The 27,965-nt window shown below is 38.6% G+C and overlaps 1 protein-coding gene across 4 annotated transcripts in view; it reads left to right on the plus strand.

Annotated features, from left to right (window-relative positions):
• The first annotated feature begins 853 nt into the window (after positions 1-853).
• The window catches only part of EIF2AK4 (eukaryotic translation initiation factor 2 alpha kinase 4), a 42,133-nt gene continuing 15,021 nt past the window's right edge, over positions 854-27,965 (plus strand). For 2 of the 4 annotated variants that reach the window (XM_082058461.1, XM_082058462.1), the window contains exons 1-25: positions 854-1,108; positions 3,101-3,216; positions 4,374-4,476; positions 7,060-7,233; positions 8,717-8,797; positions 9,290-9,438; positions 12,441-12,556; positions 13,240-13,397; positions 13,827-14,362; positions 14,752-14,861; positions 15,414-15,571; positions 15,910-16,322; positions 17,072-17,153; positions 18,255-18,338; positions 19,492-19,614; positions 20,090-20,194; positions 20,391-20,448; positions 21,138-21,217; positions 21,887-21,988; positions 22,640-22,690; positions 23,697-23,933; positions 24,562-24,637; positions 26,312-26,433; positions 27,388-27,437; positions 27,519-27,687. In XM_082058461.1, the coding sequence (XP_081914587.1) occupies positions 956-1,108; positions 3,101-3,216; positions 4,374-4,476; positions 7,060-7,233; positions 8,717-8,797; positions 9,290-9,438; positions 12,441-12,556; positions 13,240-13,397; positions 13,827-14,362; positions 14,752-14,861; positions 15,414-15,571; positions 15,910-16,322; positions 17,072-17,153; positions 18,255-18,338; positions 19,492-19,614; positions 20,090-20,194; positions 20,391-20,448; positions 21,138-21,217; positions 21,887-21,988; positions 22,640-22,690; positions 23,697-23,933; positions 24,562-24,637; positions 26,312-26,433; positions 27,388-27,437; positions 27,519-27,687 (3,606 nt within the window). In that variant the 5' untranslated portion in view covers positions 854-955. The remainder of the gene's footprint in view (positions 1,109-3,100; positions 3,217-4,373; positions 4,477-7,059; positions 7,234-8,716; positions 8,798-9,289; positions 9,439-12,440; positions 12,557-13,239; positions 13,398-13,826; positions 14,363-14,751; positions 14,862-15,413; positions 15,572-15,909; positions 16,323-17,071; positions 17,154-18,254; positions 18,339-19,491; positions 19,615-20,089; positions 20,195-20,390; positions 20,449-21,137; positions 21,218-21,886; positions 21,989-22,639; positions 22,691-23,696; positions 23,934-24,561; positions 24,638-26,311; positions 26,434-27,387; positions 27,438-27,518; positions 27,688-27,965) is intronic. The other 2 variants (XM_082058459.1, XM_082058460.1) reach the window with 2 other exon arrangements.

Genomic DNA, 27,965 nt, shown 5'->3' on the forward strand with positions numbered 1-27,965 from the left:
CAGAGGGTAAGGCTGCTCACACTGCACCTCCTGGTAGTCCTAAGCAATCCCCAGTGAAAACTTTTTTTTTTAATTTCCACATGGATTTGTATCCTGGCCCAACTCTACATGAAATCCATTCTGAATGTTGTGGTTCTTTTTCCCCTTTCCAAACCTTTCTCAAGGCCTATTAAAAAAAAAAAAAAAAACAAAAAACAAAACCTGTACGGTGACTACTTGTATTGGGTGCATTATCTCTATAGTTGCAGATCTACCTGGGAGCATATCTTGGGGAAGTTCACATTGCACTTTAGGAAAAGGTTCTTCACTGAGAAGGTGGTTGGTCACGGGAACAAGCTCCCCAGAGAAGCAGTCACAGCATGAAACCTGTCAAAGTTCCAGGAGCATCTGGAGAACACTCTTGGTCATATGATTAAATTTTAGGCGGTCCTGCGGGGAGCAGGGAGTTGGACTTGACGATCCTTTTAAGTCTCTTCCAACTCGAGATACTCTGTGACTCGGTCACGCGCAGCCTCCGCAGCTGTGAGAACGGCGCGTTTGGGACGAAGCACGCAGCACCACGCGTGGCCGCAGGGGCTGAGGGGTCAGACAGCCGCGGGCCGTACACCCCGGTCCCCCACGGGGCGGCGGGGCCCTCAACAAGCCAGCGAGCGCCGTCGGCTCCACGTCCCTGCACAGCGCGGGGCTACTGCGACGCTGAGGCAGCCGCCAGCCCACCGCACCCCGGCACACAGTCCTGCTGCGACTGCCACACCGGCCCCGGCCCGTCCCGCAGCCACCGCCACCCCCCGCTCCACCTGGACCCAAGCGGGGTCGGGCGGCCCCGGCTCCTCCTCCCGCCGCGGTGGAGGCGGTGCTGGGACGCGGCCGCCGCTGGGCCGGCCCCACTTCCAGGGTGGCAGCGCGGCGGGGCCCTCCGCCATGGCTGCCACCCGCCTCCCGCCGGGGAGCTGACATGGCCCGGCCGAGCGGCGCGCAGCAGCGGTCGGCGGAGGTGGCCGAGGAGCCGCCGGAGAGCTACCAGCTCCGGCAGGAGAACGAGCTCCAGGTGCTGGAGTCCATTTACGGGCAGGACTTCCAGGATCTGCGGCAGCACCAGGCCTGGAAGGTAGCGAGCGGGGCCCCCGCGGCTGGCCCGCTCCCGGCGCGGCTGCCGGGGCGCGGGGAGGCCGCCGGGGCAGGGCAAGGCCGGGGCGTGGGGCGGCCTGACCCGAGCAGGGCCGCGCTGTCCGGCAGAGCGGGGCGGCCCCTGGCCTGGCCTCTGCCAGCGGCCTCGGCCCTTCTGTGTCTGAGCGCTGTCTGCGCCCATTGATGGCTGGAGAGGCAGCGCCGCTTGTTCTCGGTCCCCCCAGCGAACGGGGAGCAGAGCGGGTCCCGGGGTCTGCAGGGCCGCTGGCGGGCGGTGGGAGCGGTGTCAGTGATGTGTGGCTGCTTCCAGCTCCTGGTTATCTGCCTCTGGCTGCCGCCCGCTCGTCTCCCCACCTCGGTAGGCGGCCGTGCGGCTGCTGCCGCTGCGATTAATCCTCTAGATCGGTGCCTTCGCACTGTAATTAGTACTGTGCATGTAACTTGCATTTTGATTAATTGTCAGATTTTTTTTTTAATTGCTTCTTCGTTCATCCGTCCATTCCTTAACCAACTAATTATATACATGCTTAACTAATTAACCTCATCGGCATACATGTTGTTGATCTTTGCATATGTATTATATGCAATGGTTTACTCAAACTATGGCTGTTGCTGTTAGAACTTAATACTTCACCTTTCATTTTTGTAGTTGAGGGCTTTTTAATTGCAACTAATTAGTGTGCAGGTCTAGTAGTCACTGCACTTTTCGATTCACAATGTCTAATGAAAAAAATTTTTCCAGCTGTGTCTGTGGCGGTTTTCCTGTACCTGGAGGTACTGGTCACTCTTTTCAGTTCTTCGAGTTCACTGTCATCTTCTTGTGTCTTTAGTTTCTACAAAATATCAAAACCTCTGCTCTATTCTTTTGATATAGAACTGAACATGAAATTCTTGCAGAAACCTATTCGTTGGTGGTTTCAGTTTGGTTTTGTTTGGTTGGTTTGATTTTTTTGTGGTTTTGTTGTTGTTTTGTTGTTTTGGTTTTTTGTGTTTGTTTTTTTTTAATGTATTTTGACGTGAACGCTTAGTAATTTGCTGTTTTTTCAGAAGCACTGCAGACCTCACTCCCTATTAAATTTATACTTGACTTTCTCATCGCTTAATCTGTTCTTTTCCTTGTTGGAAATGCAAAGGGAAAATAGAGGGGATAGTGACCATCTTTTAACCTGTTTCCATATTTGTTATTCCATGTGGTCTTATTTCCCTACCTGTGTATCATGTTTGCAAGGTTTGACTTGTTTGGTTGGCTGGTTTTGTTTGTTTGTTTATTATTATGTGTTGTTGTTTTGGTTTGGGTTTTTTCCCCCAATACCTTGATTTTCTAATTAAAAAATAAAAAAATTAGAATATATGGATGTGTTTTACTTGATATGAGTAGGCGATTTGAACAGGATGGGGGGAAAGGTAATACTTGTTAAAATTATTTTTTATGCCAAAACCAAAAAAATAAATTAAAAAAGAATACTACCCATTTGTTTGGCCACACAAGGTGTGTATAGATGTGATGTTATAGTCTGTTTCTGTGTCAGAATATAAAATATTGACTAGTCTTTGTTAGTGATCTAAAACAAACACAAAAGAAACAATATTGTTCATATAATGAATGCTTTAATTAGTGGTATTCCATAAAGAACCTGTATTACATTTATTTAACTTTTTTCCTACTGCTAGCATACAGTAAGTAGAATACAAGGGGTTTATTTTAAAACCTTCTTTTTGATTAGTCTGAATCATCTTTATAATAACTGTAACTACACTTACCTAAGAAGTTCTAAAAGTATACTGGATAAACTGTGATAATCAGTGATCCACTTCACTCTCAATGAGCAATGTCAATACATAAATATATTTTTTCATGGTTTGGATGGTCTAACCAGAATTCTACCGTCACATAGGTTCTGATAGTTTTGAGCTTTCATTAAAATAGAACGAAAAACCCCTTTTAAATAAAAAGTTTTGTTTTCCTTTTTAGGTGCGGCAGCCTCCTGAAATTAATTTAGTGCTGCGTCCTCAGGGGTTGACCAGTGATAATGAAGTGTATGCCAAAGTTGATCTGTGGGTCAAGTGTCCACATAGTTACCCTGATACGTGAGTGAATATTAAAACCTTTTTTCTCTGACATTTTTCTCAGTTTTCTGTACTAATGAAGTATAAGCTGGAAAAAACTCTTACTCTTGCTTTCTCCGTGTCAGTATTTGTTAAGGCTGTGATATTTTATAACAGGCGACTATAAAATTTAACAGCTGGATTGGATGCGGTATCTTGTGCAATGGGAGATGCATTTGTCAGTGCAAGACTGCAGCCCAAATTTTTAGCTTGAGAAGATCTAAATACAGGTGTACCTGCTGGCATCTTAGTGCCTTTTTTTAAACTTTGTCAGCTCATGACCTGCTGAGAAAGGGACTGAACCTTCATTTTGAAAGCAGTCTGCTGTCTTACTTCTATCTGCTGTTCCTGTTTTCTGCTGGATTAGCCTTTTGGAAGAGTTCTCCATAGAGAATGTAGAAAGAATAGCAGGTGATCAGCCCCCTCCCCCCAGCATTTTGGGTTGGCAAGTAATTTCTGAGTTAAGTGTTTTGCTCTGTGCCCCATTTCATTCAGTCCTTATGCCACTGGTTGTATGCGCAGCACAGCTCCTCTGAGCCTGTCCATTTGTGCTGTGGCCTCAGCAGTGTATAGCAAAAGTGCTGTTCCTTACCAAGGGAGAGCTCAGTTATACCCTGTTACATGGCACATCAGAGCCACTCTAATTTTTTTTTTTTTTTTAATTTAAGATAGCTTAGCTACAGACATTTTACCTGTTTACTTCACTACAAATTTAGCCATTATTTATTTATTGCACATGTTTCTTTAGGTTTGTGTAACCTGTATAATGGTGATAACAAAAATTTAAATGCCTAAATGTTATGCTAGTAATGTTTTTAAAGGACTGTTATGTAAATTACTGGTTAAGAGTTTAATTATAAGAGTCTGCAGAGTTTCTTTGGTAGTTCTTTGGTTAAGTATAACTGACAGCTAATCTACAGCCAGAAAAAATAATGGCTGGGAATATAAAACAGTATTTCTGGTTATATTTTATATTATAGATGTAATATTTATGTACTGCTTATTTGAGTATTGACTAATTGCCAGGTTACTATAAACTCACTACTTTCTCCCTCACTCTGTTTTTATCAACGTTCTGTTGCTTTTTACACTCAATTTTTCTAATGAGGACTTTTTTATGTTTTGTTGCTGTCCTCCAGTGTCCCTGAAATACAACTAAAAAATTCAAAAGGCTTGTCAAATGAGAAAATAAATGAGTTAAAATCTGGACTAGCTGAACTGGCAAAACAGCGCTGTGGAGAGGTAAGAGCTTTTCACTTCCTTGAAGAATTTACTCTGGACCTAAGTGGTTCTAAAAAACTGTGTGGTATAATGTAGTGGATTACATGCACATTAGAAGTATAAGTTGCATTGCTCTGAAGGAAGGAGAGACTTTCTTTCTTAAGAACGTTTCTAATTAATGAAAGTTTGGAATATGCGTGCTTTTAAAATACAGTGCATGTGCAAATAGCACAAGCTTTATCCCTATTTAAAGGTACATATTATTCTCAGTTATTTCACAGTATGATAGGCAATACTAACTAAAACAGAGAGTTTTCTGCACTTTTCAGATTAGTTTGAATTTTTAAGTGGCTCTACCTGTTTAAGCAAACAGCAGTTTCGTGGGGAGTTTTTCAGTGTGACCTTGTTCGTCTAATGCTGAACTGAAGGGCAAGAGACCTTAGTTACACCACCAGTTCAACAGTTGACTAATGTGGCTGTAGCACTGTCACTCTGTGCCATTGGGCCTTTTTTTCCCTCTTTTGTTTAGGCATAGTGATACTTAACTTCCCCTCAAATAGGATATAAAGAGAAAGCTGGAGAAACATGTGAGGCCTGTATTTATTTTAAGGGATTTTATAAGTCCCCACGTATGTTTGGTATTAATGATACCTTTCCGTTGCTGCTGAGAACTGGTATTATTCAAAGAGGTTCTAGCAAACATTGAATTCTTGGTAAAAGCAGGGTTTATGATATGTTTTCTGTCACTATTTGAAAATGTTACAGATGAACACATTTGATTTGTTCAACTTGCCTTTTTAAAAGTGAGAAATGCACAGCTGTGGAAGGTATATGCTGAAATGGGATAATATTTTGCTTTCAGTTTCCTAAGCCTGTCAACTTTACAGGTTTGGCAGAGGTTGCCTGTCTTTCAGTCTTGCCACATAAAGCCTTTTTTCCATTTCCATACTATATTTCTATTTCAATTGCCAACTGGTATGCAGAGACTTTCAAAAGTACTGTTTTAGCCAGATACATTCTGTTCAATAATGAATAGTTCCTCATTTTTTTTTTTAGTACCTTTGGAAGTTAGGCATTTAACAGTGTATTCTGTTGTGAGTTTTTTTTTCTTTCTTTCTTTTGTTAGTGATGGTGCTATGGACGATAGGAAATGCAAGTTCTCTAGGTAACCTCTGCACTGTGAGATACATGCTCAGTCTGCTCACAACTGATCCCAGCAGTGCTCTTGGCCTGTAGAACTTAAAATACCAGTTTGATTCCTGATTGTATTGAAAGGACCTACAAACACATTATAGGTTTTCCTAATGTTAATTTTCTAAAGAGAGAATCATGCTTGCTCCAGGGATGTGTAGATAGAGTTGTGAGTTACATATATGATACACATTTTTTTATGAATGACAGACACAGTGTGGTCCTGAATTATTTTCTCTGCAGGGAAAGGCTGATAACTATTTTCTCTGCCTTGTCAAGTATTCTTCATTAAAGTGTACTCTGCAAGACAGAAACCTTGAGTATGCCTCAGTTACCTGTCAAACTGAACAGCAGATTGCTTGTTGTCCTCTAATTATTGAGATGCCTTCTGTCTTTTTTTTTTTTAATACATGTGTATGCATCCATGCTTGTCTTGCATGCTGAACAGTAACTTGGGAAAGATTATTTTCCTTTGCACATCAGATGTATGTATTGTGCTATTCTTTCTTTTCTGAATTAGATCTTGGCTCCATTCTGACTTTCAGGCAGGGAATTCAGTGTCTGAGAATCTTCTAAATGTCAGCCTTCTACAGGCAGATGATACAACTTGGTATGGCTGTTCTCCCACCTCTACACGCAAATCCAGCTCAGTGCTACTGCTGACTGCTGGGATGCATCTCTCTGCTGTATTATTTAATTTTGGAGATACAGTGGTCTACTAGCCCTGTGGATTGCTTGAATTCATGAAGGGATACTACTAGACTGATGAAAGCTGAAGCCCTGACAGGGCAGTAGATCATCAGTACATACCTAGTTCAAGTAAGCAGTAAGTGAAAATTGATTCCAGCCTTGCAAAACACGTAGCAGAATTCAGCTGAGTTTTCAGTGCAGTTCTTGTTTTAGTAGTTGTGGTTATATGAACGTGCAATGCCTTAAGTGGCTTTACAGTTCTAATTGGGGTGCAGCTAGTTGGGTGCAGAGGAAGGATTAGATTTCATGCTAGCAGTGAAATAAGTAACTATTTAATAGTATTTGATACTGTGATAGACAATTGCAAAGGATTTTTGCTGTGGTAGCTCTTATGTCCTAAACACATATTTTTGTGAATAAGAAAAGGTGCCTAAAATGAGAGGAGGGATTTTTTAAATATTTATTTATTCTTAGAAAAATAAGATGTTTGAAATTGTCTGACTTTCAGTAGTTTTCACCATCTTTGTACTGTGGTCAGGGATTTTTTGTGTTACAGTTTTTTAATAATATTTCTGACAGAAATACTGAAATATGGGAAATTCTCCCTGCTAAGTAAAACATCAACAGTCACCCTACTACTGTGTTGCTTTTTCAAGCTGGGTATAATTTTCTATGTGATTACTTATTCTTTTAACTCTGCATGTCATGCTTTTTTATTTTTAGGTGATGATATTTGAACTTGCACACCATGTACAGTCATTTCTCAGTGAGTATAATAAACCACCTTCCAAGTCTTTTCATGAAGAAATGCTAAAAAACCATCAAAAGGAAAAAGAAAGACTGGCTCAGGAGGAATTGCGTAGGGCCCAAGAAGCTAAGAGAAGAGAGGAGCAGGAGGTAAGACGAAACAAAGTTTGAATAACCCTGTATTCTTAAAATAGCATAAACAATCATGATTTTCTAAATCATCCTGCATAGCAGTGGGTTTTAGTGAATTATTTACTCATCGGACCTGTCAGGATGAGTAGATCGATGTGTAGTATATGAACTATCTGCTGCTGCAACTGTAATATTTTAATGATGTGTTGTCAAGGTTTGATTGCAGGGTGACAATAAACTGCAGCAGATGTATTGTTAATCCCCATTCCCCCCCTTTTCCCCATTTAGCCCCCCATCTCTCCTCTTCCCACTAAGGACAGGTGATTGGAAGGCAAAAGAAGGATGGAGAGGAAGAGTTGGAAAAAATTAAAAATATTTTACTGATTCTACTAATAAAATAGAGAAAATAATACAAAATATACAAAACCAGTCTTGAAAATCCTGGCAACCGCTCTGGTGGGTGTAGGGCTGGCACCCGAAGTCCTGGACTGGACTCTGCAGCCCACTGGAACTGGATTCAGTCTGTCACTAGGCCTCAGTTCACAGGAATGACTCACAAGGTCCTCTCCTAGTGTCAGCCATAAGAAAAAGGATGAGATCCTCGTGACCTCCCACTTTTATATGAAGTATCATGTGAATGGGATGGAATACTTAATTGGTCAGTTTCAGTCACCTGTTTCAGTTTGCCCCTCTCAACGGACGTGCATCCTTATCAGTAACCTTGCATTCCATTGCTGTGTCTACCGAGACATGTATCTAGCTTTCAGAGAAGTGCAGTTAGTAAGAAGACTTCAGTTGACAGGAAAATTCACTAAAAGAGAAACTTGTTTTTAACAGAATCAGGACATGTGGTTTTAACCCTGAGAAATATTTATGCCTGAAACAAACCTAAATGTTGATTCCTGATCCTGTGAAAATCACTTATGAATAAAGGACCTTATACAAAAGTGTAGGCAAATGTATATATCAAGTGCATTCCATCTTTACGAAGTATTAGCCATACAAATAGGTAATTGTAGTTTTCTTCACCCATAGGGTGACTGGAATGTTCACCATGACAGACTTCTCTAGGGCACAATACATTTAATGTAAAGAGACCTTGGATCTGCCTACAGTCTTCACTCAAAATGACGGGATTCATTTTAGTCTCACAGAGACTAGTAGTGTGAAGTGTCTGCACTGTGGGAATATTGATAGAATAGCTCTTTCTTTAAAGTAATGTTTAGCTTATTCTTTTATCTTTTCTGTCTATGAAACTTTGTTGGGTCCATCAGTAGAATTTTGTCTACAACTCCATTTTCCTATATCACACAATTGATGCTGTTAATTTCCTCAGGAAAGTTGTGGTTTTGGTTTTTGGTTTTTTGTTTTGTTTTTTTTTTTTTAATCCTTGTGAGATCCACAAGTTGTCTTTACATTTGAAATACTGGCATCATAGCGAAGATTAGTGATTGCATTGCATGTACTGTTGCATCTCTAACAAGACCAAAATTCATTTCAGCAACGTGAAATCCTCAAAGAGATTCAGAGAAGGGAGGAAGAGAAAAGAGAAGAAAGAAAAAAGAAAGAGATTGCTAAACAGGTATTCTTTCCAAGCAGCCTGCAAAAAACATTGCAATAATTTCTTTCCAGTACTGTAGCAATGCTTAGAAAAATTTGAGAGATTTACATGACTGAATTGTCCGAGACATCTTTTCTAATCCAGTGCTTCTAATAGATGCAGGTTAAAATAGGTTATTGAATATACGTGGTTTATTTATGGAATAAAATCATCTGTGAGGGAATATAGTTTCACATATTAGTATCATAATTGTACTGGGATGGATATTTTCAAACATAGAAAAAAGCTAATATGTTAATGGTTCGAGTTTTGTTGTAAAGAATCTTGCCCATAGAGACTGCTGAAATGTACATGCTGACTCTCATCACTTCTTCCTCAGCCTCATATGTACATTTATTATGAAAACCTATTTCTTTTGTGATCTGGGTGACCTTATAGAATAATAGTCAAGTACTCACGTTTTGAGTGTAGGAGCAATTTCTGTACTTGCTTGGTCTTCTTCCTGATTTATAGGAACGTTTGGAAATAGCTGCTCTGGCAAGTCGAGAAAATTCTCACAAGAGAGATACAGCAGGATGTAGAGTCGCTTCCAGTTCAAATGGAAGTGGTTTGGAACATGGAGTGAATAATAAACACCGACCAAATTCAGCTGGACGTTCAAAGTAAGTATGTCAATTTACATGTAGATTTTTTTTTTTTTTTTTTTTTTTCAAACATTAGATTTCAAAAGGAAATTTGAAGGCAAGAGAGTAATGTGCTGTCTTGCTCAGCTGTTTGGTTTGGTCTCCCTTTCTTCAGCTGGCATGGTCAGGTGGTGGTGGTGGTGTTATATACATATATATATGTTTTGTTTTTTTTTTTTCCCCTGTCCCATGTTCATAGCTGATACAACTGTCAAGGACTGTGAAGATGTCCTGGTTTTAGTTTTCCTAGTTTTGATTCAGATTGTGCCAATGACATGTTATTTGGACTGTTGTTTTAATGGAAATAATGTATTCCTGTTTTTTTCTTATATATAGACTTCAGAATTGTTTTCACGTTATTTACCAACAACACTAGATAACTGAAGCGGAAGTTCTTCTTTGATCTCTCCTACTTTGACTTGTGCTGCCATCTCTTCCCTTTGTCTATCGCAAGTCATATTTGGCAGTTGTTTCTGTACAGTGTTTGGTAGTCCATAAATCTCTCTTCCTGTCTTGTTGCTAATTGTAACATAACAAAATGAGGCACAATCTGCGCTTGTGGAGCAAGACAAGTGTCTCTGAAGTTTGTTAGTATACTTTAATGCAGAACAATGGACTTACATTAACTTTCCACAGAAATTCTTAGATTATGTGTTCTTATTTTTCAAAAGGCAGAGTATTTTTAAAATGGTAAAAGTAATAAAAAAGGATTTTTAAGTGTTGAAACCTCATGGTGCCATATTTCTGGAGTTAACAGGAAGCTAGGCATCTTTACTTTTCTGAGGTCTCTTCAGAAAAGAAGTGGTGCCATATTTTTATGAAGCCTGAAATTTTGGCTACTGGGACACAAACTTTTAGGAGATTATTAAAATAGAAAATAATTTCATTTATAACATATATTTTAATTTAGAAAGCCAGGTATTTTCTTTGTATATTTTTCTTTATGCAGCACTTGAGAGAAGTTCCCTGTGGCAACTCCTTTCCATGTAGCACTTTTTAGCTTTAAAATTTTATTTTAAATAAATTCAGTATTGAATTTATTAAATTCTGACTACATCAGTGGCCAAAGGAAGAGCCTTGGATGTCATCTATATGGGCTTCTCTAAGGCCTTTGACATGGTCCCCCACAACAGCCTTTTCTCTAACTTGGAGAGATAGCGATTTGATGGGTGGACTGTTTAGCGGATGAGGAATTGGTTGGGTGGTCCCATCCATAGAGTAGTGATCAACAGCTGTGTCTGGGTGGACAACAGTGACAAATGGTGTTTCTTTGGGAGTCTGTATTGGGACCAGTACCGTTTAATATCTTCATCAATGACACAGTGGGATTGAGTGCAGCCTCAGCAAGTTTGCAGATGGCACCAAGCTGAGTGGTGCAATTGACACGCCTGAGGGAGAGCATGCCATCTGAAGGGACCTGGACAAACTCGTGACGTGGGCCCATGTGAACCTAATGAGGTTCAAAAAGTCCAAGCACAAGGTCCTGCGTCTGGCAACCCCTGGTACCACTATGGACTGGGAGCTGAAGGGATTGAGAGCAGCCCTGAGGAGAAGGACTTACGGGTATAGGTGGATGAAAGAATGGACATGACCCAGCAATGTGCACTTGCAGCCCAGAAGGCAAATCGTATCCTGGGCTGCATTACAAGGAATGTGGCCAGCAGGTTGCGGGAGGTGATTCTGCCCCTCTGCTCTGCTCTGGTGAGACCCCACCTGGAGTCCTGCGTCCAGCTCTGGAGCCCTCAGCACAGGAAAGACATGGACCTGTTGGAGAGGGGCCAGAGGAGGCCACCAAGATGATCAGAGGGCTGGAACAGCTCTGCTGTGAGGACAGGCTGAGAGAGTTGGTGTAGTTCAGCCTGGAGAAGAGAAGGCACCAGGGAGACCTTATTGCAGCCTTTCAGTACTTAAAAAGGGGCTATAGGAAAGATGGGGACAGACTTTTTGGCAGGGTCTGTTGTGGTAGGACAAGGAATAATGGTTTTAAACAAAAGGAGGGCAGATTCAGGCTAGACATGGGGAAGACATTTTTCCACTGAGGGTGGTAAAACACTGGGACAGGTTGCCCAGAGAGGTGGTAGATGCTTCATCCCTGGAGACATTCAAGGCCAGGTTGGACAGGGGTCTGAGCAACCTGATCTAGTTGAAGATGTTCCTGCTCATTGCAGGGGGTTGGACTGGATGAGCTTTAAAAGTCCATTCCAACCCAAATGATTCTAAGATTCTATATTTTGAAAGATCTCTATACATGATTGCATTTATTTGGAGGATACTTTTGCAGTGGTGATATTTCTATTAATTTTGAAATAGATTGAAAGCAATAAGTAATAGAGGCTGACTTGGGTTAGTGGTCTTGATTTCTTTCAGATCTCACATGCAGCTCTGTACATGCATGTCAGAGGAAACACCTTAATCATACTTGCTTTGAAAGTTTTTGCAAACCTTCTCTTTTCTCGAAGGTTGAATTTAGTGTAGTAGAGCAGGCAAATGGGGAAACCAGCTTTAAGTTAGGAAAAATATTTAAGCTAGAGCTGGAATGAACTTCTAATATTTCATATCTTTGCTTTTTGTAATGTTTTGAAAGAGAATGCAAATCAAGTCAAACTTATGTAATTCGTAATTTTCAGAGCTTTGGTATGTTTTGGTGGGTTTGTGTTTGTTGTTTTTTGTTGTTTTGTTTTTTACATATTTCACACTCCCCACCCTCCTCAGACTCAAATTGTCATCCTAAGATGCAGAAGTTTTAAAGTTTGAATTCAACTCCTGGCTTTGAAAATAGAGACTCAATGTAACGTGACATTGCTACTAAAATACTGTATTTCTAATCAGAAATGTATCTTTGCGCTAACTCAGTATCTTTGAAATTAATGGACATTGGATGCAAAAGTCTCTGAAAGCTTATCTTGCATAATTGTTATATTTAAGGACTGCAACAATACTGTCTTTCTGAGTTGGAGAAAAATGTTCTGTTCATGTTGCAGACGAGAACGCCAGCTTTCTGTTAGTAATAATGAAGAGTCCCCTGGAAATCATGAAGTTTTGAACTTCAGCATGAGTGGTACTGGACAACTTATGGTCCATAAAGGAAAATGTCTAGGTAAGCAAAGTTACAGTTGCAACTTGAAATACTGACTACCAAGCAAGAAGTCATTTAGCTTTCAGCAGCGTGTGAAACCAGTGATAAGAGCAGGCTTAGAAGTGCATACATACTCTCCTTCCATTGCTGCTGATAGCAATAGCATAAAAGCAGCAGTTTTAATGAAAACATAAGTACAAACAAGGGTAGAAGACTTTGAGAGCTGAAAGGCCTCCATGAAGTGCCCATATAAACGGCCCATCAAATGTTTTCACTGTTTGTTTTCAACATAGCACTTCCTCAGTGGCAGGATGAACAGCCTGAAAGTCTCTGAAGCAAAGAGAATTTTATTACTTTGCAGTTTGAGGATGAACAATTATGTTACTGTGTATAGAGTTTGGCATTTGCTCAGCGGGAAGAGTGTTTATTTATTAAAACCTGAAATTCTTTAAAATGTGTAGCAGTTTTTTGCCAGTGTGCTGTTACTTTCATTTGACTACTGCTATATTATATTCAGTCTCATCACACCTGATATTTTCTATTTCTGCCCTGTAGGTATGGATCTTGTTTAGTTGTAAGTAGGTTTGTGTTTCTGAAATTGTAGAAAGTAGGCTTACTGGTATTTATTTAGCATTTGCAGGAGCTCTTGTCATGTCCTTAGAAACAAAAGAAGACATATTCCTCTTCTCTCTCTTTATGTGTAGGCAAGGATGAACAACTGGGTAAATCAGTCTACAATGCCTTGGAAAGTCGCAGTGGAGACTTTGTTTTAATATATGAGTGGGTTCTGCACTGGCAAAAAAAGATGGGAAGGTTTCTTACATCGCATGAATTAGAAAAGATTGAGAAGTGTAAGAAACAGGTAATGCCTATATTTTGTATTTGGCGTAATAAAGGTTAGGTGGGGTTTAGTGCTTTTCCTGAGGCTGCTAGTTTATATAAAATGTGAGAGGGTGGTGATGAACTTGAAAATGCTAGTATTTCGAGTGTCTGCACCCCAGAAGATGGGTGTGCTGGGGTATTCAGGGGTTCATTTACAGTAACATAAATACAAGAAAGTATATTTGCAAATACACATAAATAAAATAATAAGCATTAAAAATCTGAAGAAAGAGGGAATCAAGCTTACCTGGCAGAAACCAAAGTTGTTCTTGCCTTTTGTGTACAATCACTCCTTTTCAGAAAAGGATGAGAATGTCATGTATTTTATGTGTATTTTGTGTATGTTATATATTTGAGTAATGGTGTGTTCATGTGACACAATACATGTTATTTTGTGTTTCTCTAACAGCTTCAGGGTGCAGAAACAGAGTTCAGCTCACTGACGAAGCTAAGTCACCCAAACATAGTGCATTATAAAAGTATGAACCTTAAAGAACGGAACGATTCCATTGTGGTGGACATTTTAGTGGAGCACATAAATGGTTTCAGCCTTTCTACTTACTTACACAAAGAGACTCCGGTTCCAGTTGAGCAGTTGCGCCATTATGTGACCCAGATCTTGTCAGCTCTTGACTACTTGCACAGTAATTCAGTAGTGCACAAAGTTCTTTGTGCTACCAGTATCTTGGTAGATGCTGAAGGAAACATCAAGGTGACAGACTACAGCATTTCCAAGCGCTTAGCTGATATCTGCAAAGCAGATGTTTTTGAGCAAACTAAAGTGCGTTTTAGTGAGGATGGTCTTCCGAGCAAACCTGGAAAAAAAGGGGATGTGTGGAGTCTGGGCTTGCTTCTGCTTTCACTCAGCCAGGGCCAAGTAACCAAGGAGTATCCAGTTGCTGTTCCTACCAGTTTACCTGCTGACTTCCAAGACTTTCTGGAAAAGTATGTTTTTGTTGTGTTCCTGTATCTTTTTGTCTTTGATTTTTTTTTTTTTTTTTTTTTTTTTAATTTAAAGACTTGAACCCTTTTTCAAAAGAGCAGCTAAGTTCCCCTGTGTCAGTAGTCATAGATTTTAGAGAGAAGAGGTGATTGCTTATTCACAGCTCAGGTTGCTTAATCTGGTACTTGGGAAAACGGGTCTGGTGCTCCATTCTTTGCCCTGCCACCAGCTTTGTGTGTCACTGTTGATAAGTCATTTAGTCTCTGTTTGTTTCTCATTCCCATCTGAATGAGAAAGGTGATTATTTCTTAACTATAAGGAGGCCTCTTTGAACATTTAGGCCTGATATGGAATTGCTCTTTGAAGAATTTTCTTCTTGGTTTGCTAATAGATGCGTTTGCTTAGAAGACAAGGAAAGATGGACTCCTCAGCAGCTGTTACAACATAGTTTTATAAACATTCCACGAATGAAAATACCTGTAGCTGAAGAAAATCTAGATGGTAAGAAACTTGAATCTTCCTGTATTCTGCTAAATAAGTGGACTACATGCCTGCAGTAACAGAAAAACTGAACTGTACTAGAACTTCATAACACTGCACAAGTGTTTTACGTTAACTAACCTAGAAGTTAAAGACTATACTAGTTTTTATATCTATGACTAGCTGGGGCGAACTGACTGCTATTATCTCATCAGTAGAAGATGGTGATGCTTTAATCCTGTAAATTCATCTACCTCGTGCATGGTGTAAATGTCAGCCTTAAGTTTTTCCTTGGAAGTATCTGTTCCAATTGGACTTTTTCCCTCATTATATTTTTGTTAGGATCAGTTCCTTTGTCCAGCATAATGATAGTAATTTGTAACTATATTAAGGTTTATACTTGTACCGGAGCTTAACTCTACACAGCAGAGCACCTCTGTATTTTAGGTTTTAGTTACACTTGAAGTTATTTAGATTTTATGTTCTTCCTGATGCTTATTTGACAATCCCTTGTTCCTTATACCTCTACCCCCATACTGCCAATCGGTAGTAATTTCGATGTCCTTCTTATAGATTCAACAGATATAGATTGCATCGAGACAGTTGTACCCAGCAGTCAAATATCCAGCGCCTCATTCTTCACAGAAACACAGAGACAATTTTCACGCTACTACAATGAGTTTGAAGAGCTAAAATTACTTGGCAAAGGAGCTTTTGGAGCAGTCATCAAGGTATGGTATAAAAATTATTTCCCGCTGTGGAATCCTTTTTGTGCTTGCTTTCTTTGATGCAAAACAATCTATTCAATGTTTGCATGGTTTTGTTTATTATTTTCTGGTGTGCTGTGCCTGCGTTGTGTTTTTTATCTGGGGTTTAGTAGGCTGATAAATTTTGTGAGGGGTGCTGGAAATCTGGAGGGAAGCCTAATGGTATGGAGAAGCTTGCATTTGAATAGTAGTCTTTTTCCAGGTAGAAAGAAATCTTCCTCTTCGTGAAATTATTCTGTTTCTGGCTTTACTTGGTAAGGCACTTATAAGCATATGACTTCAGATTTATTTGAATTTCGCAGGTGAGAAATAAGCTTGATGGTTGCTATTATGCTGTGAAACGTATTCATATAAACCCTGCCAGCAAGCAATTTCGGAGGATTAAGGGGGAAGTAACATTACTCTCTCGGTTGAACCATGAGAATATTGTGAGATACTACAATGCCTGGATAGAAAAACATGAAAGCCCTGTCCCCGCTGTGTCATCTGAAACAACTGAAGAGAAAAGAACAGAAACCAAAGGCGGTCCCTTCATCCTTGCCACTGAGGAGACAAATGATGTGGAAGCCAATGCTCCTCCTCCAGTTTTGACAAGTTCAGTTGAGTGGAGTACTTCATGTGAAAGATCCTCCAGCAACAAATTCAGTGGAGCTGATCAGGAGTCCAGTGATGATGACGACGATGAAGGTGATGGGGTGTTCTCACATTCATTTCTGTAAGTAGGCTTCAGTATTGGCGTTATGGGGAACATGGGCACAGTTGTTTTTTCCAAGTTTATGTCTTTTATCATTCCCACTTCTTTTGTCAGAGGTAATTCACTGCGTTTTCATTCTGTCCTCTAGTACAAAACTACTATTCACCAGCCAGGGAGAGGAAAACTTCTAGCTAAAAACTGTCAGCGTAAGAGGAAAATCTTGGTTTAGGCTTCTAGAAGTTCCTTGTGCGTGACTGTTTACTTCATTTATGTTGGCTCTTTTCTCCAAACTTGAGAGGAAACGTTTTAATAAACAATAGCAGGCAAATGTTAGAAATCCTGAAAAATACCTTACTTGTCCTTTCTTTTTTTTGTTTTAATTTTTATTAACATAATCCATACCAGCCTTTGTGTATGGGCTGGTTCTTTCACTCATGGTGTTTTTTGTTTAAGCAAGTAAGTAAATTTATCTCAGTTTCACTTATTGAATGTAGAAATTAAATTTGACTGATGTGAATATACACCTTCCCTTTAAGAGACTGAGCTGTCAAAGAAATGTTGCTTTGCAAGCAGGGTACTTTTTTGGTCTTGGTTTTGTTTTGCTTTTTTGTTTGAGGCATATGGAAGGTCTACAATAGAAGCTTAGGTTTTACCTTTTTTCTGCAAATAGTTTTCCAGATTTCTAAGTAAATACTTCTTGGTAGTATTTTTTTTTAAGGAAAGCAAAAACTCTGGAGGTTGTTTTTTTTTTCTTTCTATCTTTCAAACAGACCAACCACAGACTCTGAAAGTGAAATAATTTTTGAAAATGAGGATGAAAACAGTAAAGGCGATCCCCCAGTAAGTATAAAGGTAAAACTAGTGAAAATGGAGAGTTTATAAAATAGTCTCTGGCAAGCAAACAAGTCAGTCAGGAGGCTTTGTTTCACTTCCAGTGTAAATACAGAACCGCATACGCTTATGCTCCATCAGAGTACATCTTGTGGCATTAGGAGCTGCATCCCATAGAAATGATAGTATGATGCAGCTGATCTGGGTTCTGTATCCCATAGTATTCATTGAGCTCAGTGTGAGTTGCAGTTCACAATCATGAGCCTGGTTATTCCAAGTTTAAGACTGCAGTAAGTAAATGATTTATCAATTAACCATGTGGATTGTCTTACATGCTCTGAAGGTTAAAATTCTGTACTGCTTTTAGATTACATTAACCAATATATTCACTCACACTAGCCGTTTTTCAAAGTGGTGACAACACATGTTGTTAGCAGTCAGAGATGGGACATCAGAATATATGCGTAAGATTTTCATTGGTTTTAAGATTTTGTATGACAGCACTTGCTGTGAACAGTCAATGCACTGGAAAGCTAATGCAGAGTTTTCTACAGCATATAAAAATCTGTCACTGCCAGTCTTGCTGACCAATAAAATGCTCCTAACCAAAGTTTCATCTCCTTCCTCTTTCTGTTGTAGTGTACTCTGGCATGACAAAGCTTTCAATATATAATTTAATGATATGGCAGTGCATTTTTTTGTCACACTATATATATGCACTATATCAAAGTTGGTTGGTTGAGGGGGTTGCATTATTAATTCCGTTAAGTAAGCGTTGTGTATTTTTGTTTCAAAACTTTTTTTTTCTTCAGTGTGACACACTTTGAGATTTAGATTTCATCCAGATCCTCTGGAATGTTTTTCCTCCAGTGTCTAATTATGGCAAAATGTTGTTCATTCTCACTTTGAAAATAAGAGTTGAGTCGTAGCTGCTTTTCTGGCTTATTTAGAAGCAGTGGTGTTACAAAAATGTAAATATATTATTTTGCTGTTGTTTAAAACCCAGCCATAGAAGATGAGTTCTCATGAATGTGTTCCAGCTCTTGAAAAATAGTAGAATGCATAAAAAACTCTGAAGGGCTTCCAGTAGCTAACTGTTCTGTTATGTTTACTGTGGTAAAGGATGAAGAAGGCAATGAAAAGAATGGCCACGGAGGAGAAGACAAGACACCAGTCATTCAGACAGTGCATTACCTGTACATCCAGGTACAAACCTGCTTGCATTTTCAGATAAGAGGATGCTGTTTACTACAACCTGCAGAGATTAATGACTGTTTTTTATTAGAAAAGTCATGACCTTTAAAAAATTCTGATGAGACTAAGTACAAAGTTGTTTTTGCAGTAGATTGGCTTTCAGCAAGGCTTGGCTGGGGGAAGGGACTGCCCAGTGCATGTGGCTTATTACAGCTTCTGGTGTTGTGGTTGACCTTGGAGACAGCAGAGTTTTCTAGTGGGGGATGGGATCACCGTTGTTGCTTGTGTACCAGGGAAAGTTGGCAACTCCTGACCTAACCTTAGAACAACCCAACCAACTTCTTTGAGTCTGTGGCTTCCAAAGCGTTATTTTATCTTGCATTTGTTATTTGTTTAGAATATCAATCCCCACCCCTTAACACTGTAGCTGCTTTTCTTGAGTTTGGTTATGGCGTTAATTGCCAATGTGGAGTTGAAGTGTACTGAGTTAACTTCTGGAGGTGAAGTTGTATGTCACAGTTATGAAAACTTCCTCATTCTCTTCAAAGGAACTATGTTGGCTATGCACTTTGTTTTAACAGAAACCAGTAATTTGCAAAGCCCATTGTATGGCCTGAACAGGAGGCACAATTCCTGCAGATTTGAAACTTCAGGCTTTACTACTGACTGCATCTCCTTTGTGTTAGGAAATAGACTGGTACCGGGAGAAGCTGACTATAATCCATAACAATTCTGTAGTGATATGTAATTTTTAATAATGCTAGAGCTTGTCTGGAAGGAAGGTGTATATTTCATAATATAAGCAGATAAGAAACCAAGTAAAATAAAGCCAGAGAGTCTTTAAAGTTTGGCTTAAATATATATTATGGCTTGTTTGGTTTCACCTTGTTTTTAACATTTATGTTGGAGAATGTACTATTCTACAAGCTTGTACCATTTTCTCAGAAAATAGGGTGGGACCCATAAGTGAATGCATGTTTTCTCGCTAAAATACTTCTCTCAGGAAAACTCCACACCACTCAGTGTTTTGGTGGTACTGTCTGCTCCTGAACTGTATGTTACAGAGCCATACATAAGATGCAGACAGATACAAGTTTCTGATGTTCTTTTTTCTTGACGAAACTGCTCTTTCTTCCCTCTGTCTCCTATGTATGCACAACTGAAGATGGAGTATTGTGAAAAGAGCACATTAAGGGATACTATTGACCAAGGATTATATGAGGACACCAGTCGGCTTTGGAGGCTTTTCCGAGAGATTTTAGATGGATTAGCTTACATCCATGAAAAGGTTAGTAAATATGACAGTTATGACCTGTCCATAATACATATGTTACGCCTCTTTCTGTATGGCTTTCTTTATATTCTATTCATTTGAGGGTGTTTAGTTCTACATAACTGTGTTTACTAGCAAGGTTCATTCCTGCCCTTTCCATTATCAATTTGTTCTAGCGGTTTAGAATATTTTATCATAAACTTTAATTTTATAATAAACCATTTCAGATTTTTCCCTTTGTCACAAAAATTTGACCACCTTTAAAAACGTTTTGTTAGGTATCTGCTAGCACTGAAAAACGTTTCAAGACTCTGGGCTACAGACTGCAGTCTTACTTCAAAATTAATCATCAGTGATTTAATGCAGTAGATTTCCCACTATAATAATAAAGTATATAATACTATTTTCCAGTCTATAATAGAGTGTTATTTTGAATTGTGTTTATTGTTTAATATTCTGTGGGTCTTTTTTTTTTCTCCTGCTGTAACAGGGAATGATCCACAGAGACTTGAAACCTGTGAACATTTTTTTAGATTCAGATGATCATGTCAAAATTGGTGACTTTGGTTTAGCTACAGATCATCCAGCAAATGCAGTAAGTATAGCTGAAAGTAAATGAAAAAATTTGGTGCTATAATAACATGAAAGATGAAAGTAAAACATAATGTTCATTGGACTTTATATTGTAAATGTTCTAGAATTAAGCCATGTACTGCTAACCAAAGCAGCAAGAAAAGCCGACAGAAACATTTCAAATGCCATTTACAATATGTCTGTTTTCTTGATTTCAGGTGATCTCTAAACAAGAAGAAAATCATTCAGATAGTTCTGTTATGTCTGATCCATCAGGTTAGTTCACATAGTAGCTTGTTTTAAATGATTTTAATTAAACACATTCTGCAGTCCTGTATACACTGATAGAACTTCCATTCATTCTTTGAAAATAAAACCTTTTTTATGGGGTGGGGGGGAACCACCAACTTTTGGGTATGTGTGATACATTTATTGTTACCTAAAAATGAATTTGCTTCCAGTGCCAGCCTTCTGCCATAGATCGGTGCTCTTCTCAGGCTGAGGTATATAGAGATCCTGTATATCTGTTCTGTCTGCACTTCTGTTCTCTTGCCTGTACAGAACAATTTCAGGACTTCAGGGATTTTTGTTTGTTTGGGTTTGGTGGTTTTTTTTTACACCTTCGGTAACAGGCTGAATTTTGTGCTTTGAGAAAAGTTCAGTACATTGTGTGTCTTCAGGTAAGTAATGGAAAGAAGTGAAATTTAGTTGTATCACTTGTGTGCTGACCTACTGCAATTCTGTAAAGCAGTAGATAGGTTTAGATACTATAGATAGACACAGATACTTGACATGTGAAGGTAAGAACTATTTTGCAAACTGTTCTCGACTGAGTCTCTCTTAATAAGGAGTGCATTCCAACCTAGAAGAAATGAGGACAAAAGATGAGTGAGGCTTTTTTCTCAACTTTGCTGCATTTCTCCAACGGTTACTTGAAACTCATACTCTCATCTTTTGCTGCATAGGTAATTTGACAGGGATGGTTGGCACCGCGCTGTACGTCAGCCCAGAGGTCCAAGGAAGCACAAAGTCTACATACAATCAGGTATGATTAAAGTAGACTTAATAAAAAAGTAGCATGGAATCCAAGGTACCAGGTACAGTTTAGATCATTCCTGCTCAACAAGGGTGAATTCAAGGTGGAACAGGGTATGGTGGGACTGCTGCGATAAGCAGGGGAATGAGGGGTATTCCTTTGAGACCAAGGGTAGAAGGATGTGGGCAGGTCAGTTTTTCTGCCTGTGCTGTGGCCATGACAAGGTACAAGCAACTTCAAGTCGAAAGCAGGTAGTCATGGGAGGGCCTTGGTAAATGAACAGGGTAGAAATCTTACAGTTTTTAGTTAAGGTAAAATGCTGTCATCAGAAGTAGATATTGCTCTCCTGGATTGCTAGACTGCAATTTGGGAGGTGGGGGGTGCATTTTTTCATCAGAGGATACTGTGTATATGCAGAGATGAGCTGAATTTCAAAGCAGGAATATTTTCAAAGTGGGAGTCCTTTACACCATGGCAGTGCTGTGATGATACAAGTCATTGAAGTCTACCAAATCTTAACGCGTTGTGTCAAAAAACTAAAATCACAAACCCACACACCCCTCTCTCTGGCCATAATATACCGTAAAATTTAACCAAAACATTGTGTTTTCTCTGCTCTCATCTTCTGCAGAGAATTCACAGGTATTACATTTAAGTTTCCATTTTTGTCTTCTTTAGAAAGTAGACCTGTTCAGTCTGGGTATAATATTCTTTGAAATGTCTTATCATCCCATGAGTACTGCATCAGAAAGGATCTTTGTTCTCAGTCAGTTAAGACTGGTAAGTACAGAAATATAAAATATACTAATCCTGTGCATCACATAGTTTGTTCAGAGAAGTAAAAGAATGCAAAACAACAAAAACATTTCCACAGGAAGTACTTAAAAAAAGTTTATAAAATATATAATGAAAAGTGAAGAACAAAATTGGAGCTGGTACTGATATTCCCTTAATGCACTGTGGATTCCCTGATGCATCAGCCAGTATTCTGTCTGTGAAATTAATTTTTATAGTACAGAACTTTAAAGGTGTAAATATCAGATAAAGGCATCACGGCTTTAGTACACCTGGGTTTAGACCTGGTGGGTCTCTCTCAGGAACCAGTTGGTATTAGCAGTTTGTAAATGCGTGTGATTATAGGTCATATCTTCATTGTACAAAACATCATGAAAGCATTTCAGTGACATTCTTTTCCCTTTTAGCTCTTCACACTGAATTTGTCATATGGGGATTTTTTAAATGTTTTTTGGAGTTTTGGGGTTTGTTTCTGGTGATTGGTTGGTTGATGTTTTTTGTTGGTTTTTTTTTTCCCTCCATGGGCAATGAAAATGCTTAGTTTTTCTGTTTAAATATGTAGAACTTAAGAATAAGGCTAGCATGAGCAACCTGGACTACCTGTTATAATTCAAATGTCACTTTTGTGTTTTATAGCCCACTATTGTATTTCCTAAAGACTTCGATGAAGTCAAACATGCAAAGCAGGTAATTTTAAAGACATTTTCATTTATTAGGTATTTCCTCTCAGGAAAAGTTAATTACAGTTTTCCCCACTTAGTTTTATATTAGTAGTCTCTGCAAAGTTCTTATTACATAACATTAGAACAAAGTAAGGAATTAAAAAAATCTCAAAATAATATTCTAACTTAACATGGAAATATATTTACGCCCAAAATTCCCAGAGCACAATCATAAAGAAATGCAGAGTTCCCTGGCATGCCTTTTAAGCTCTGAGGGACAAATCTGATGTTTTAGGCCCAGACAAATGGCAGCTCTGTTGTTTAACTCTTAATTTTTGAAAGAAATCTGTGTCACAGAGCAGAATGAGGTGTGTGTGCCAGCTAAATTGAATGCTCTGATTTGGAAAAGAGCAGCCAAGGGCTGTTCTGGATGCCTCTATGGCAGAGGAATGAAGTAATAAGGAGTGGTGTAATCTTTTCTGGACCATCCAGATTTTTTTTCCATATACTAGTGGATTCTCTTTTGTTGACCATTAGTGTTAGCTTTTTGTCTGTTATGCCTGTGAAACAGCAGTTTCTGTTTCTAGGTACTGCTGTTACTAGTACCACAAAAATGTTTCTGTTTTGTAGCATTTACTGAAGTATGTCAGGAAGATTCCCCTTTCTTTAATATCTGGAGCTCTCAGATCTTTGTTATGTATATGATTCTGTTTTCTCTTAGCTTTGTCAATAAAGAGATCCCAGAGCTAGCACAACATAGAACAACAAAGAATACTACATATTTTGTCATCCCAAGAGGCACATTTCTAATTCTTTTTGTGTTTTAGTAAATTTTATTCAGATGATAACACAATAAAAGATATCTAGAATTTAATAAGCAAAGAATATCCACCTCAGAGATTCAGGTCCTGCTCTTTTGTCCCTTGTAGAGTCTCATTTTCTTATTAATGTGATGTGACTAAGAAGTTTGTTGTAAATACTGCTAATATATACAGTTTTTCTAAACTATTAAATTTTTATTTCATTTGTAGAGATCAGTTATTACATGGCTCCTGAACCATGATCCTGCAGCACGACCAACAGCTGTGGAGCTGTTAAAAAGTGAACATCTTCCACCACCCCAGATGGAAGAGTCTGAACTTCATGAAGTACTCCACCATACCTTGGCAAATGTGGATGGAAAGGCCTACCGGACTATGATGAGTCAGATATTTTCACAGCGTATATCTCCAGCTATAGACTATACCTATGACAGTGATATGCTGAAGGTTTGTAGGTGTTTAAAGCACACATGGAGTTATGTTTCCTGTGTTGGATTAAAAAAAAAAAAAATTATATGGTTAAACTCAAAACAAGTTTGAGAGAATTGCATTATCTCTTAAGATTAACCTTCACATTAGTTCCTATTTAAAGCTACAAGTCTGTACTCTGTGGGCTTGAATAACTGCTTCCCATTTGAACCTTACATCCATTCTTCAGTGAAGTAACAAGCGGTGTTGGATTGTAGCAACTAAAGCTTTAAGCTTATGTGCAGATGATTACTTTCTTTACTCTGAATTTCTGGCAGACTAATGGTACTTGCATTGGAATACGAACAGGAAGTGCTGCCTCGGACTGTTTTGTTCCCTTTCAAATCGTGGCAATTGAAGTAATCCTTCTCAGTTTCTCAACGCTTCAGTCTTTCTAAATCTAAAGAAATACAAGCCAACACAGTACAACAATGCTTTGTAAAGCTGTATTTATTTTTTTTTAATTATGTAAGCATTACCATTTATGATAATGGGATGAGATAGCAGAATGCTTATTTGCTATATTACATGGAATAATTGCCTATATTACATTAAGTGTTCACGGCATATGAATTATATATGTACTTTTTATTTGTGATGGTTTCAGGGTAGTTTTTCTATTTGGGCAGCCAAGATACAGCAGCATGTGTGTGAGATTGTCAGCCGGATATTTAAAAGACACGGTGGGTGTGTTTACAAAAGTTGTTCATTTCCTTTTTTGTGACTGAATGGATTTCAGAGAATGGAATGGTTTTACTGCTATCGCGTGAGTCAGGAAGTACCTTCAGTAGCTGCATATCATTTAAAATTTTAAATTGTTTTTTGCTGTAATTTCAGCATCCCAGTAATAGCCATTAACTTCAAATCTGAATGATTTACATTTGCTATAGAAAGAAGAGTGAAAATCTTAATTATATCTTTGAATGTATTTGGTTGTCCTCATAAGTCTGTATGAGCTTTTAGACGGGAGTGTTACATAAAATCTGCAGTTGTATATAAGACTAGTTCAATAGAGAAAGACTGAGCATCTGTGTAGCACCGTAAGCTCTCTCTGAACGTAGCCAGAAGGGGGATGGCCCAGGAAAGGCCATGGACACAGAGCAGGTGGGTAGTGGTACTTTCAGTGACACTGCTCTTAACAGCATTTTGCTGTTCAGGAGCTTCCTGAGCCAGAGCTAATGTCATGGTGTTCACCAGTTTTTAATGGGATTTCTTTCCAGGACTCTATCCAGTCTTTCCAGGACTCTATGCTTAAAACTAGTTTTTAAGAGAGGAAGAAAGTTTATGCAAACACTGTCACTTTTGAAATGTTATAAATTGTATTGTTTTATAGGCGCTTGTGGTATTTTGTATAAAAGTAGAAGATTTTAAAAAAGAAATTGGGAGATTTTTCTAATATGTCATAATCTGGTTAAGCATTATCAGGGTTTGACAGTACCAAACAATGAGAAACTAAGAAATGTGAAGTCAAGTAAATAGAAGTTACTTTCACCCACCTCCTCATTTAAAGATTAGCAGATTTTGGAAAGTGTTCATCAGCATTTTAGAGATTGAAGTGTTTTCATTCTTTTGGAAAAACAAAAGTGGGGGGGGAGGGTCTGCATATATATTTTTTTCATGAGATCGTATCTGCCATCTGTAATGGTTAGAAGCATTTCCCTGTATTTGGGGCTTTTTTTTTTTTCTTGATTTAAATGTTTATGTTGAAATGTAATTGAAGACCCGAGTAAAGCTGCTATAATAAAACAGCTGTTTGAGAATCAGTAGAGAATTTAAAAGAGGAAAGTATTTTTCAGTGATTAGTGATATTATTGTTAATACTAAGGTTTCAATGAAGATTGGATTCATGGTGGTAGATGGTTGCAAAATATAGCCAGAAAAACACGGTGTTTATGGGGTTTTAAAGTGAACCATAAACACTTCAAGTACATTTTTGAGACACGGAATGCAACGTATTTGAACATTATCTGTTTTCTGTGGAAGTGCCTCTAGACCAACGTAGTGCTATTGGTATCTGTAGTTTCTCATCTGTTTGGTCTGCATGCCTTTGTGAAGGGTGGTGTTTAAAGAGGGAGGACAAGGTGTGAATTCTGCTGGGGCTGTGGAATTGGCACTTCTGTTTCTCTGTGGGCTGCCTGCTGTGCCCAACAAGTTTGCAAGATAAAATGTCAAAGTTTGTTTGATGGCTCTCTTTGAACAGTGGAAGAGGAAAGTCTATTAAGGACAATTAAAATAGTGTAATTTTTTAAAAGGTGTTGGTTCAGATTATCTTGCCTTGTAAGGTTGTTCATGAGCTTGTAAAAAGCAGATGTTCCTGCTGAAATGCGAGGTAATAGTTTTCGACTGGTTTTATGCAGGAGCCGTCAAGCTGCATACTCCATTGCTGATGCCCAGAAATAAGAAATTGTATGAACATAATGAAGCTTCATATTTCATGGATCACAGTGGGATGCTGGTGATGCTTCCTTATGACCTCAGGGTAAGTAGTATCATTTCTGTAGGCAAAGCTGGGTTTGAAGAGCGCTGTGGTGCTTGTAGATACCTTTGATTCACGAGTCACGAATTTGGTTTAGGCTTATATTTCTTCTGAGTGTTGAAGTACTGTGTCTTTCAGTGTCTGTTCCTGTATTCCTCAGTGCTGTCCTAGTTTTGACAGTTGAAGGCATAGGGAAGAAATATACTTCTTTGTTGTTTTTCTTTAACATAGAGAATGCGAGTAACTATCTGTCTAGTTTTATATTCCTCAAACAGATGTTGTCAAGGGGCATTCTGCTCTTGAGAGGAATTGATGTTTGTGCTGTTCAGATTTTACTGTCTGGGATTCCTGTATCAGTAATACCCAATTATATGCGAAGTTGGCCTATTTAATCACCTAGCACTTAATTTAATGTCTAAAGGCTTTAAGTTATATTGTTTGTTTGGTTAAAGAACCTGACTTTTTATATGCCATTTCATTAATTTAAGATCAGTTTGACTCACCCTTCCTTTGCATTTATAACATCAAGCTATACAATATGAATCACAGTTAAGGATTTGTGCAGGATCTAAATTGATCTTTCTGTTGGAATTACTTGTTTTGGAAAATGTGTTGATCAAAGACTTATTTAAAAATATTCATTTATATCTTCGTGTAAACAGCAAAATACCAGCTTGTACATTTTCATTTGCTCATAGTTGATTTATGATGTTTTTTGCATGCATTAGGGTAATTAAGAAATGTCCTTGTGTCCCTCTCCAAGCTCTTCCAGCAAAGTGTTTTTATTTAAAACTTGCCACGAGGATGATTAGATAATATTACTTGGCTATGGAAAATATTTAAGGCATTATTACACATGTGAGTGTACAAGTGCACAGTAGTAGTTCATTTCCAGTTGCAGAGTTCAGTCAGACTGAATGTTTTGTTTCAACAATTTTAATGTATTTTGTTTTTCAGATTCCTTTTGCAAGATTTGTAGCTAGAAATAACATATCAAACTTGAAAAGGTAAGGGACATAGAGATGACATTTTTCAGAGATGACAGTGACCACCGAAGATGCTGATTCATTCTCCAATGTTTCCTTTAGATACTGTATAGAGAGAGTTTTCCGACCCCGGAAATTAGACCGCTGTCATCCCAAAGAACTCCTAGAATGTGCGTTTGACATCATTACATCTACTGGAAATAGCTTTTTGCCTATAGCAGAAACAATTTATGCCATTTCAGAAATCATTCAAGAGTTTTCAGTCTTACAGGTAGATTCTCTGATCATCCTCTTTGCTCTCTTGTCCATCCTGAAAATTTCATCTAAGTAAATATTTAGTCTAATATATTTTTAAAGGGTACTCCTTTTAACCATCACAAGTACAGAACTGTTTTATTTTTTTGTCGATAGTCAGTTACGGAACACTTATTGAAATCAAAATATGTTTCCTAAGTAAACTTAAAAAGAAGCATAGGTTTGTGCGCAAAGGAAGCATTAATTGAATCCTTACAGGGCCACTGAAATAACGTCTCTCTTCTGTCAGGAAAG

Source organism: Streptopelia decaocto (genome assembly GCF_964273445.1).
Source record: "Streptopelia decaocto genome assembly, chromosome: 7".
Taxonomy (NCBI): Eukaryota; Metazoa; Chordata; class Aves; order Columbiformes; family Columbidae; genus Streptopelia; species Streptopelia decaocto.